The following is a 13,950-nucleotide window of genomic DNA, read 5'->3' on the forward strand; positions in this document are numbered from 1 at the left end:
TCTTGGACACTTACATATATTAGAAATTTTTAGTAATGTGGCCAAGTAATATGAGACTGAGGGAGTACTTCATTTATTAATTCTTAAAGAACGTGAAAAGTCAAAAGTGAACAAGTAAAAGTGCACGGAGGAAATAAATGTGTCAGAGAATTAAAATTGAAGTGCATACGTGTATACATTAGAAGAGAATAAATATTCACTACTATGACATATGTCCACGTGGGATAAAAAAGTAATTGGTTAAAGTGTACAACCAAGTAATATGGGATGAAGGGAGTACTTCATTTATTGATTCTTAAAGAACGTGAAAAGTCAAGTATAGTAATGTGGCCAAGTAATATGAGACGAAGGGAGTACTTCATTTATTAATTCTTAAAGAATTTGAAAAGTCAAATAATGTGGCCAAGTAATATGGGACCAAGGGAGTACTTCATTTATTAATTCTTAAAGAACATGAAAAGTCAAAAGTGAACAAGTAAAAGTGCACGGAGAAATAACTATGTATCGGAGAATTAAAATTGAAGTGCATACATGTATACATGAGAAGAGAAAAAAATATTCAGCAAGAACGTGAAAAGTCAAAAGTGAACAAGTAAAAGTGCACGGAGGAATAAATATGTGTTGAAGAATTAAAATTGAAGTGCATACGTATATACATGGAACAAGTAAAAGTGCACGGAGAAATAAAAATGTGTCAGAGAATTAAAATTGAAGTGCATACGTGTATACATGAGAAGAGAATAAATATTTAGTACTATGACCTATGTCCACGTGGGATTTATTAATTCTTAAATAACGTGAAAAGTCAAAAGTGAACAAGTAAAAGTGCACGGAGGAAATAAATTTGTGTAGGAAAATTAAAATTGAATTGCATACGTCTATACATGAGAGAAGAATAAATATTTAGCAAGAACGTGAAAAGTCAAAAGTGAACAAGTAAAAGTACACGGAGGAAATAAATGTGTCGGAGAATTAAAATTGAAGTGCACACGTCTATACATGAGAAGGGAATAAATATTAAGTACTATGACATATGTAAATATTCAGCAAGAATGTGAAAAGTCAAGAGTGAACAAGTAAAAGTGTACGGAAGAAATAAATATGTGTCGAAGAATTAAAATTGAAGTGCACACGTCTATACATTAGAAGGGAATAAATATTAAGTACTATGACATATGTCCGCGTGGGATTTATTAATTCTTAAAAAATGTGAAAAGTCAAAAGTGAACAAGTAAAAGTGCACGGAGAAAATAAATTTGTGTAGGAGAATTAAAATTGAACTGTATACGTCTATATATGAGAAGGAAATAAATATTCAGCAAGAACATAAAAAGTCAAAAGTGAACAAGTAAAAGTGCACGGCGGAAATAAATGTGTCGGAGAATTAAAATTGAAGTGCATACGTCTATATATGAAAAGGGAATAAATATTAAGCACTATGACATATGTTTACGTGAAATAAAAAAGCAGTTAATTAAAGTGTACAAGTTATATAGCTTTTGGTACAAGCATTCATTGCATGTGCAATTTGTAAAGCTTTGGATACAGGTAGGTATTGCGGTGTTGGTCCCTCTTAGCCACTTATCTATAATAGAAACTTTATGTCATAACATAGAAGGCCGTGTGTGTATTTCCAGATGTCAAGGCGTTGGTTATGCTCCGCAAATACAAAAAAATATGAATAAAACATACCCAGTGCAATCCTACAAGTGAGGTCGGGACGAAAAAAACGAATCACATAAAATAATGGGAAAATGGTCATATTTACCCCTCTACTATGTGAAAAGGATCACATTTACCCTCTGTTATAGTATCGGTACAAATATACCCCCGACGTTATACAAGTAGTTTAAATATACCCCTCTTCCGTTAAGTTGTCCAAGATGGAAGTTTGCTCCCATGTGTCATTAATATTTTGGTGAGGTGGACACCACGTGGCATGGCACCTCACAGCCCCAACCTCTTTACACCCCTCCCCCCACGCCAACCACTTCCTCTTCCACCATTAACACCTCCTCCCCCTCCACCGCCATTGTAACCATCAAGACCACCATGACCATCACCATCACCATTTTCACCGTCTTCACTTTCACTGTTTCACACAGCCACGACTCTCTCTGAAAAGAATTATCAATCAACTTTAGTTGAAGCTGTACAATTTTACGTTGCACAAATCATAGAGGTCTCAAGACCGTCAAAATTTGATTTTGTTGTTTTGCCCTTCAAGAAATGAAACAAAATTCAACCTTCCCAGACGTATTGAGAACATAATCATTAACTTTGTTCTAATAACAAGGATTCATCTCTAGTTATGATTCGTTATGGATTTCTGATATTCTTTTTCTTACTAATTAGAATCTCATTTTGAAATTTGACACGAAAGCTGACTGCACTGGAATGAAGGATGCTTCAAAAATTTAGAGTTTTTGGTGGTTAAAAGTATAATCTTTTGTTCATAAATTCAACATTACATAGTCTTGGGATACAAAGAATTACAACTGAGGGGAAATAATTTTTTTAAAAATTCATTAAGTTGGGTGGCAAATCAAAATGGCCAAATAAAATTAAGAGAGAAGAATCACGGAAAGAACCTAAGATGCAAGAGCCAAATACCCAACAGTATGTGCAAGTGACCACCACCATTTTCAGTTTTATACACCATCTCCACCTCCGCTCAGTTATGGTGGTGTTATCGTGTTGATGGTGACAGTAATGGTGGAGGGGGAGGAGGTGTTAATGGTGAAAGAAGAAGTGGTGTGGGTGGTGGGGGGGAGAGGGTGGGTGTAAAGACGTTGGGACTGTGAGGTGGCATGCCACGTGGTGTCCACCTCAACAAAATTTCAATGCCACGTGGGAGTAAACGTCCACCTTGGACAACTTAACGGAAGAGGGGTATATTTCAACCACTTGTATAACGTCCGGAGTATATTTGTACCGATACTATAACGGAGGGTAAATGTGATCCTTTTCACATAGTAGAGGGGCAAATATGACCCTTTTCCCTAAAATAATTCAAACATGCCGTACATCTCAATGAGATCGGATTACATGTCGAGCGCAATTAGACTGACCACATTGCTAAACAATCATAACCTTTTTACTCATTTTAGAGTGCACATATTAGGATTAGGAGGCAATGGCCGTAATCATGTTAGAAGGATTGTATAAATGTCAAATTACAAACCCAAAAGGGACTAAGAAAAGAAATAATGAAGTCAAAATTGGATTAACATTGCTAAATTTCACTCTCATTTCCTCTTTGGCTTCTTTGATATCTTCCCGTTCTTAACTCCCAAGTATCTATTAACCTCCTCGTCACCATCATCTCCACCACCTCTGTGTTTCCTTTTCCCACCAGTTTCTTTGATTTTCTGCATTGACATGGATTCGATATTAATTATCTAATAGTAAGTAATAACTCAATTGTGCAATTTATCACCATGGACACAAAATGTATTAGCCAAAAAAACACCTCCATAAGTACTAACCAACCAATATAATAATGCATCAGCATGCAAACATCAGGAATATTAGCAATTATAAGATTTCATGGAGCAAGTCGTATACATGTCATCTCTAACAACATTACACATCACCTTCAAATGAGAAATGCACATAAGAGTTGCATGTTCCGAATAACAGCTCTACATCCAATACACACTCAAAAATCAAAATATGCTCGCACTAGCTCTACATTATTACCTCTCTGACATTAACTGAAAATGGTGAAAGAGGAGAATCAACTATAGTATTCAGTCCTATAAAGTAAATTAATAATGAAAATTAGGGCTCATTTCATTTGATAACACAGTCTTAACCCATGATGCAAAGTTGACCACCTAGATATTGACGCCCGATAACCCCCCACCCACCCAGACACACAACAACAACAACAACAAAAAAAAAAAAAAAAAAAACTGAAGAGACAAAATTTACCATCAGGGAGATCCTCTTGGCTTCTGTTACACGCTCCAAGAGTAGCAAAACCTCCTCTTCCTCTGCAGGATACTCAGGTAGTTTCTTCCCTGAAGATTATCAATTTTTAGATTGGAAAACAATATGTCGCAGCCGACAGACGAAGAACATGAGGCAAGGGGAAAAAAGATACTAGAATATCCGAAATATAATATTTCTGTATTTTCATACCAATAAGCTTTTCTATCTGTATATACCACTCCAACTCATACTGATTCACTAATGATATGGCAACCCCAGAACGTCCTGCTCGTGCAGTTCTTCCCACTCTATGTATATAATCCTGCAGGTCATGATTACAGTGATGGGCTTAAATCGCATCAGAAAACAAAATTAGATTATTTGGATTGAAACGATGAGTATGAAGTACAGATAAGTCGAGGACCACCCCAATGAACAGAAAACACAGCATACAACTTTACAAGCAGGGAGAATAAAAAGATCCACCTTTGAGTTTGTTGGAATATCATAGTTGATAACCATATCAACAGATGGGATATCCAGTCCTCGACTGGCCACATCAGTGCAGATAAGGATATTGCACTCTCCGGCCTTAAATTTGTTTAGAGCTCCAAGCCTTTTTGCCTGTCCAAGTAAAAAATGATTTTTTTGTTGTGTGGGTTGAAACAGAACCAGCAAAGAGAAAAGTGTGAACCTGTTGAAATATGCTTGAAGTTCAAGAGTATACCTGAGTCATCTGACCACTAATAGGTATGGCTCTCAAGCCAAGATTTCGAAGCAGCAAAGCTAGAAGACGAGTTGCATCACATGTACGGGTGAAAACCATTGATGTACTACCAGACATCTCAGTCAGAATATAGATAAGATAGCAGTCCTGTGGACCATGGTCAAAATAATAAAGTCAAGACTACAAATTCGATAATTCAAGTGGGACCAGAAATCATAATTCATCAAACCAAAGCAATTGCATCTTAGCCCCTCAACTAAGGGGCGTCGTTTATGTTTATTCCTCATATACTGTCTCTAGCAATCGTCCCACGATTACCAGACACTAGTTAAACTAGTCCTCCTGAAGATTTTTAATCCCAAAACAAAGGATTTTCAACTAAGGACCTTTAAAAATACTATTTTACATCTTGCTACGAGAGCAACCCTTCACATTCTACTTAGACTTTCATGATTAATACTTATGGGAAAGCTAAAATATGAATCTTTGTAAAGAGGGACTCGTTGTGCTAGTTATTTTTTTTGATCCAGTAAAAAGGGTCCATTGAAGACGCATCAAGAAGATGCTGCAGTCTTCGTGCTAGTTATTACTTGGCAACACTAAGCAACACATTCATTATGATCATGTCTCCCCTATTTTATCCACGTGATGTTTCTTATTCTAGTAGTTTCACAATGTCAATACTGAATACACATTCTTCAGTCATATAATGATGATCATTATGAGAATACAGCAACACAAATAATGTTATGTAGTAAAAATACACTTTATCTGAACACCTCCGCCTCTTAAGTAGAAAATTTAGAACTCATCAATTGTCATCAAACAAATGTTACCTACATGGAACCTCATTATTAAGCCAATTGCTGGATACAATGCTAGTCGCTTGTTTCCTAGCAAACCTAAAATAGAATCTTGTCTCTGAAGAACTAACCTTATACTTAGCAGGTAGAAAACGATACTGCTGCTTCAGTGTATCAACTGTGGAATATTTAGATGCAGCTTCAATCTGAAATAAATTATAAACAAAGTTATGCAAAATACTTTTGAGCACCTACAAATTATATGGTAACAATTGACATCGTTGTACCTTAACAGGATTTCTCAAACAAGCCCTCTGAAGTTTCCGTACCTATAGTTCAATGTACAGATCTATTTAGAATCAGTCTTTCCACGCAAAAAGTCCACTCCTTGGAAGGTTCATCAAGAGTGGCATAGCAGAAAATATTAAGCACGAATTTGATTCCTTAAAGAGCCAAGCAGAACAGAAGCAAATTAACTTGTCATTCACAACATCCCACCTCACGGACCATTTCATGTAAAAATAATATTGGTGCTATGATATAAAGAGTAAGTGCATCTACTTCCATAACAATGTTAACTGAGCATTAGCTGCATGCCAATACGAGAAAAAATTGAAAAACAGGTAAAAAACTCCTCCATTTTCTGGTATCTTCTTCACATATATAAATATCCAAATGAGCAAGATATTTGGAGATTAAAAGAAAATTTAATGAAAGCACTTTTCCTCCCCAAGTATTGGGGAAAAGATATCTATCCAGCCTTAAAAGAGGGGATTTTCTCTCAAAATAAATTTAGAAGAGAAATTATCTAGTGGAATAGAACGTTTATAATGAACAATGCTTTCTCATAAACCACTTGAAAAACTAACCTTTTTAGTCATTGTAGCAGAAAACAGATAAGTCCTTCGTTCCCGAGGAATAGCATTCAAAATCTGATCAAGAGCCTTTTCAAAATCCTCATTTAGCAACCTATCTGCCTCATCTAATACCTGTTGCATGTACAAATTCATGCTCAGAATATGCATGTCTGTTCTTATCTAGCATTCTAGCTAAACTAATACGCTGTTGAACACATATTTACATTTAAAATCATGATACACGCAAAGAACATCAGATCTGTATCGAATTCCATGTCATGCTAAATCAAGTCATTGTTGAATACCATTTGAATAGCATATAATGAAATGCTTTTTATTTTAGATGCATACCCAGTGAAATCCCACAAGTCATTATCTTTAGATACAGATTGCTTGAATTAATTAATGTCTTGCTTGGTCCAATTGTTGCCACCTAAGGGGATGAAGCCATTATGCCTCTCTGAACACATCACATAAATGCTATAGTGGGGGAGAGACATTTAACTGCCAACTAATATGGAGACAAGCAAGATTCAGGCGATCATATCAAGTAATGTAGTCAAAGGCTTTCTGCACCTCAATATGTTGGATGGTAAAAAGTAAAGACCAATGAAATTAGCCACTGGAGCCAGGAAAAAATGACAAGTGGCTTTGCCTCTGACAAGAGATATACAGTGAGCACGCCGTAGCGAATACGACCAGCCAGCATTCAAAATCATCCTTGAACATGCAGCTAATGACTTTTAATGTGCAACAGTGATATAATAACATATCCTTCAACCAAATGCAATGAATCAACATTTGCACTATTGGATTTTGATCCAAAAGGAAAAGGAAAAAAAAGGTGCATAAACAAGAGGACATCTCTGGAGCATTTGTCAGCATAAGACTTAATGGACAAACTTACCAAGAACTTTATCGTACGAAGAGAAAACCCTTTAGTATTGGAAAGATGATCCAATAGGCGACCAGGTGTTGCAACCTACATCAGACAGCACACAAATGAGCACTCAAATTTAAGAATGTCAGAGATTAAGCGTATGGCTTAAAATAACATCCGTAACAACCTACAATAGCTTGAAATGGGAGGCTAAACTCGTTTTGCAGACCAGGAAACATAATAGATGTCTGCATGTTAAAAGATATGCCAGCGACTGAATTGGCTGAGTACACTTAATAGTTTTCTTTAATAGGTAAGAAGGAATTGTATTGGTAAGTTGCATCAAGATGATGCAGAATGATACATCAGGAACTTACAAAAACATAGCCACTGACTGCACAAGCATGTGAGCTAGTTGAAGAAATCTAGTAAAATTATCAATATCATGTACATTTTTTAACTTGAACTAAAGAGCTAAGAAAGAAGGCTGTTCACTGTTGTACTTCAACTTGTTAATATTCTCCTTTTAGTTCAAAAAACATCTCTGATTTTTCCCTCCAAATAGTCCACCAGAGAAACTATCCACTTGCAAACAAGGCAGAAGTTTGAGACGCTAAGACAAAGCCACCTCCATGATTGAAAAGAAAAGGTTGAGTTTGCACCAAAAGCCTTCTCATCTCCATAGGATAAACTGTTGGAACTCATTACAATAGGTCCGCGGTCGTATCTAGTCCAAATTGAGTGATTTGCTTTAGGGGTCAACAAGTCAAGGTTCTCACAATCCCAGGAGAAGGATTGCTTCCCTAGATGAGAAAGAGTAGCTGTCTTGGTCTAAGTGCTGAACCGGCTTCCCACCGCCACCCTTGGAGGGTGAGTCTTCCTATACAGCTGGACGTCCGATTCTAGATAAAGCTTCAGGGTTACCACCACATCCTTTACCGATAGACTAGAAGTTCTTCATAGGCAGGTGGGTTTAGAAAACCTTCTCAGGGGTGGTTGCCCATCTCATCACACTTTATAGTTGATATTATGTTAGTTCCACTGCCTTGACAGTTGATATCCTACTTACCTTACCTTATCAAAAAAAAAATCATAACTTGAAATCCTATTACTTCCACTAGAGACTTCTAGAACATGATCCTTTCGCATAGATTCTTTTGGAGCCTCTCAAAACAAATAAAGGTTATTGGTCTTACAATCCTAGGATGGTGGTATGGTGCTGAATGAAAACGTTTAAAACCAACTAGATTTTCTATGCTTCAAGGCAGGTCAATGGTCCACCAACTTTGTTTCCTTAGAATGATAAAAGGATTCATCATCTACCTTTTACAACCATCAAGTCCCTCTGACAAAAGAGATTGGATACTAATAATTCATCAAAGACTTCTGTATAAGCCATGGCATTTTGCGAAAGTTAAAGGCAGAAGGGTCTAGGACCCCCCTGAACTTGTCGATTTTTATTCAGTGTACACCTAAACTTTACGTTGGCCTAATTACCCCCCTCAACTTGAAAATATGATAGCCTGAACCCCCCTAGACGCCGATGTGGCAAAGAGCGTGGATACACTCTCTTTTAGGTGCGTGGATGGGTGAAAAATCGAAAAATCAGCTTCCAAATGGGGTATTTTTCAACTATTAATTGCCACATAATCAATATAATGATTTTATTTGATCCAATTGTATTTCTTATTGGTTTTTCTTAATATACATTGCATATTTTATCCAAATTGTGTTTTTTTCTTTTTCGATATGATGATTATTTATTTTAGCTATGTATTTTTTTTCTTTTTTCAGATCCAAATCTAAATAACTTAGTTGAAAGTTTCAACTTGAAATTCTATTTATTTTATTCAAATAAAAATAAGGTTTAGCAAAAGTAATGAAGTTTAGACGGTGTATTTTTTACAAAAATATTGTGTATTTTTCTTTTCATGCAAGTACTATTTATTTCAGCTGTGCATTATTTTTTTCGGGTCAAATTCATAAAATATTTGGTTAATATTTTATTTGATTTCTTTTTTAGATTGAATGATTATTTTTTCTTACTGTGTATTTCTTCTTTTCCTGGCCAAATATATAAAAATAACTTGATTAGAATATCATTATCTTTAGGCAAATAAAAAAATTATAGTCAAAATATTTTCAAGTTCTTTTTTTACAGATTTGGCCCGAAAAAGATGATTCAAATAATTGTTGAACTTAAAAAGTAAAAAATATATATTTTATCCTTTAAAAAATGCCACATGGACAAAAAAATCCATGTGGCAGCGCGTGTTGACCACCTCCATGGGTTGTCAGCGTCCAGGGGGGTCGTGCCTATCATATTTTCAAGTTTAGGGGGGTAATTAGGCTAACGTAAAGATTAGGTGTACACTGAATAAAAATCGACAAGTTCAGGGGGGTCCTAGACCCTTCTGCCAAAGTTAAAACATAAGCACATTTAGTATCTAATAATCTAAGAAGAAAAGGCACCTAACATTCAGTAAAGGCCTTGATAGCAGGATTAGGAGAATATTGGCAACAAATTTAACAAAAAATTGATAAGAAAATGCATCAAAGTTGGGTAAGGTAACTAAGTAACTATTTGACATCTAGCCTGGAATATTTTTATGCATCTGGGGAAGTCCACATGACCCGTAAATTGTTAAAAGGAGAGATCACAAACTTATGAAGTCTACGGTGACCTGACATGCTTATTCGAGGCAGAGAGAGATACTCAAGTAACAGCATCAGAGATAATTACAGCAGCTGCTGCTCTGCTAGTCCCTTAAACATGCACTGCCATAAGAACATTACACCACCAACTCCCCCTCATATAGTAATTGCCTTATAACGTATCTTTTGGCGAAAAGATTTTACCCTATGTAGCTCCATTACTACTTGCTTCACCTTAGCAAAAGACTTAAAAATGTGGTAGTGGATATCAGTACTTACAATAATGTGAGGCCGTTTCCCAAGGGCAATGCTCTGTTGTACTTGATCTATCCCTCCAACCAGCTGCAAAAATCATTTAATCAAAAATATGTCTAGCTGAATGCCAATGTCAGGTGTCAACCATCATATACCACACTGTTTCAATTGTGACACACTTTATCCTGTCCAACAGTTATGCGTCTAGCAAGTTATCGAGCCTATGGATTACATTTGAAGGGGTAATGAATTGTTCATGCATGTCCATATGACTTAGTCAAGCTTACCACTGCACATTTTACTCCAATACCGGATCCTAAAGCTTCAAACTGTTCAGCAATTTGAATCGCGAGCTCTCTGGAACACACAAAGAAAAAAGTTGGACTTTAAATCATTAAAGAATTTTCCAAATAAAACGAGTAATCAGAAGAATAAGAGACCTTGTTGGAGAGAGAACGCAGGCAAAAAAGGCATGTGGAGAATCTAATAGAGCTTGTAGTATAGGAATTGCAAAAGCTCCAGTCTTTCCAGAACCCGTTTGCGCCAGACCAATTAAGTCTTTGGCTGGAAGAAAACCCAAACAAATTGTTTATAAGAAAAAAAAAATCACCAAATACAGATTGATATACAAAAGGTCTAAATGATAAAAAGGATCACTATCCAAATCATGTTCTTTGGAAGAAGTCTTCCAATCAACTATAAAAACTGGAATACTTGAGTGCTTCAAAGTTTAAGAAAATGTATGATGCCAGCAATTTGGGAAATGAACCCTACGTCACCAATAACAAAGGGTCTCTTTACCCCTCCCCCAAATTGAAAACTTCAGACAATGTGGAATCACTGGCCAAAAACTCTTCTCCTTACTAGTTTATTAGAAAAACCCACATTACTTGATTGACTGAATTTTGCATGATCCACTAAATCCCTCAAATGCAACATTATATTCCTTAATTTAGTGGATGATATAGAAAAGGTTTAAATAATAAAAAAGGATCTCTATACAAATAATGTTTTATACAAAAGTCATCCAATCAGCTATGAATACTTTTGAGTGCTTCAAAGTACAAGGATAGATAAGAAAATGTATGATGCCAGCAATTTCGGAAATGAACTCTACACTGCTAAATGATCTCTCTCTCCCTCTCTCCCGCCTCCAAATTTTCCACTTCAAAGTATGTGGAATCAGTTCACTGCCCAAAAACTCTCCCCTTTACTAGTTTATTAGCAGAACCCACATTACTTTTGAGTAAGCATTTTTTAAGGCAGAACCCACATTACTTGATTGATGGAGTTTTGCGTGGTCCTTTAAGTTTCCCTCAAATGTCTCTACATTATATTTTATAACTTAGTGGTAAATTAGCATTGATAGTAATTTTGTATTGTAGAGACATATGGTTACCGGCTAGCACTCATAAAAGTTTTTACACGAAGATCCAAATTATCATTCCCCTTGCTATTCCAACTTTGCAAGTTCCTAAAGAATTTATCGTTCCAAAATCTTCTATTCCCTTACACTGAATCGCTTCAAATACCATCTCTTTAGGTAATTATCATAAAGCTGTTTTTATCTGATCTGAGTTCGCCCAACCTACACCACCATTGCATCCAGAACTAATTATCTTCCCCCCTAAACACAGGAAATTTCATTAGAACCCCCACTTACGCCATCACTTAATTACCCCTCTCAATAAATTTGCTCTACAATGAAATGTTGCTTCTCTATTTTCCACTTCTCTATTATTCATAAAACTAATCTTTTCCTGTACTTGTCAAGCATTGGTTTCCACAGAATCACATCTTCAGACATATCGATCCTAAGGGCAAAACTAAATAGGATAGTGGAAGTTTCACAACCCCACAACCCAAAATCAGACCTAAAAACCCATTAGCATAATCAACTTAGAAACTTAAACCTATTTGAGTTACTAGCATACCGCTTAAATCCACCCGAAATATCATTTTTACAAGAAGAAATAAATAAAATACAAGCAAGAAAAAGTAGAATATGCAGCAAAGGCAAAGATGGAAAAAAAAAAACATAAAGAAGGGAAGATTGAAAAACCTTCAAATGCATGAGGCAGAGTTTCAGCTTGAATCTTAGAAGGGGTTTTCCAACCCAAATTATCGCAAGCCTCAATCAATTGATCACAAACTCCTAATTCTTTGAAAGACTTCACTTCTTCTTTGGATTCTTCCATTTAGCCGTGGATCCAAGATTTCACCACAGTGGGTTCTATTAAGACAGTAACTTCAAACCAACAAGCAACAATAACTGAATTAAGTTAATGAAGAGGGAGTTAAGAATAAACAGTAACTTTTCTCCCAATTTCTATCTTTTTATCCTAGTCCATCTCAAATATCCTTTTTATTTCCAAAGGTAAACAAAACATCACAACCAACCAGTGGTTAGATCCAGGATTTTCACTCAGGGGTTCAGAAAAAACAACAAAAGCTAAATATAAAAAATCATGTTGACCCTGGGAATCGAACCTAGGACGCTAAAGATAATTTTGAATACCATAACCGTTTGAGCTAACCTTTTGCATTTGTTCAAGGTATTCAAAAGTTAACATATGTACATAAACACAGAAAATCTACCCTATACGTACAATGTATTTTTTTATTTTTATTTTTGCCGAGGGATGAACACCCTCCACACCCTCTAAATCTGCCCCTGCTCACAACTAGATGTTTCCCTTTTTAACTTCTCAATACTTAACTCTTGATAAGATTATCACTAAAAGTAGCAAAGCAACACATTAATCAGGAAAATAAAATATACTTCACACATAGGCAGACCCAAAATTTGAACTTTATGGGTTCGAGCTTAAAATTCCGCCACAGCCCATTTGATTTAGAGGGTTCAATATCTTATATTTGTACTTATTTAGCATATTTACATGATTTGAGAAGCCATAATATGTACACTTAGGTGTGTGACTCCACTTCTGAAGCAAACGCTACTTAATAGTATTAGTTAATTCAGAAAGTTTGTAACTATTACACCTTTATCTAAGCCACATATGATGACCAGACAATTCATTTACAATCTAATGTGAAGTTATAAAAAATAAAAAGACATAATGTAGATACCTGGCAAGAGGTCTGAATAGGCTGGTAAATAGCAGTGAAGCAAACAATTTTACAAAGGAATTAAATGGAACAATAGGATTAGCAACAAAAAAGATTAGGGTATGATATTGAATGAAAGCAGGGGAGGCGGGTTATTTTTCCGAGAGCTCGAGGCGTCCAAATTTGGGTTTAAAATATGTGAAACTTAGTTACGGTCTAAATATCTTTTATTGGCTTCTAATTAGATATAAATATAAAATTATCAAGTGTAGCTACTTTTCTTTAAAAATATATGTATTTTTATTTTTTTTGAAATATAGAAAAATACAGTAAACAGTAAACACGTTCCAGTGAAATCAGGAGCTATTTATGAAATAGATTTTTTGAAATACAGTGAAATATACGGAAATGCAAAATCAAGTTGAGTAAAAATAGGCAATATTTTTTTAACAGATTCTTCTTTTTCTTTTTAAATGGTAAGTTAAATTAAATCAATCATATTTCACGCATTCCATAACAGCTTACGAATCTCTCTCAACTTTTATCACAATCAAAACTTTTTGAATTCAAAAACCACTAAAGATCTGAACACTTCCAAATATAGAAAAATATACGTTGGAATACAATGAAATATGGTTGATTGTTTAAGAAATAAAAAGTTGTAGTATGCGCATATACAATGGAATGTATCAGAAACTATTTCATAAATTAGAAATACAAAATGCAGAAATACATTGAAATACAGCGAAATACAAAAATCGTGAA

General features: G+C 35.3%; 1 protein-coding gene across 1 annotated transcript; it reads right to left on the reverse strand.

Moving 5' to 3' along the window:
* Window positions 1-3,075: 3,075 nt before the first annotated feature.
* Window positions 3,076-13,381, reverse strand: LOC132627254 (DEAD-box ATP-dependent RNA helicase 10-like). Its single transcript, XM_060342501.1, has 14 exons — window positions 13,207-13,381; window positions 12,176-12,361; window positions 10,554-10,677; window positions 10,401-10,470; window positions 10,138-10,200; window positions 7,231-7,305; window positions 6,336-6,455; window positions 5,754-5,795; window positions 5,598-5,672; window positions 4,664-4,810; window positions 4,423-4,560; window positions 4,147-4,258; window positions 3,937-4,025; window positions 3,076-3,371 (listed from the first exon to the last, which is right to left on the reverse strand). Exons 2-14 carry the CDS (start codon window positions 12,309-12,311, stop codon window positions 3,249-3,251), a joined length of 1,314 nt encoding a protein of 437 aa, XP_060198484.1. The 5' UTR covers window positions 12,312-12,361; window positions 13,207-13,381; the 3' UTR covers window positions 3,076-3,248.
* Window positions 13,382-13,950: the final 569 nt, after the last annotated feature.

The sequence above is a fragment of the Lycium barbarum genome, chromosome 2 (assembly GCF_019175385.1).
Source record: "Lycium barbarum isolate Lr01 chromosome 2, ASM1917538v2, whole genome shotgun sequence".
Classification (NCBI taxonomy): domain Eukaryota; kingdom Viridiplantae; phylum Streptophyta; class Magnoliopsida; order Solanales; family Solanaceae; genus Lycium; species Lycium barbarum.

Bases quoted from the DNA above. Each gene is read 5' to 3' on its own strand.
- LOC132627254 (XM_060342501.1), bottom strand. From the start codon at position 12,311: ATGGAAGAATCCAAAGAAGAAGTGAAGTCTTTCAAAGAATTAGGAGTT. The intron at 10,471-10,553 runs GTCTCTTATTCT...TGTGTGTTCCAG, and splicing joins TGCGTTCTCTCTCCAACAAG to AGAGCTCGCGATTCAAATTG. The intron at 7,306-10,137 runs GTAAGTACTGAT...TGTCTGATGTAG, and splicing joins GGAAACGGCCTCACATTATT to GTTGCAACACCTGGTCGCCT.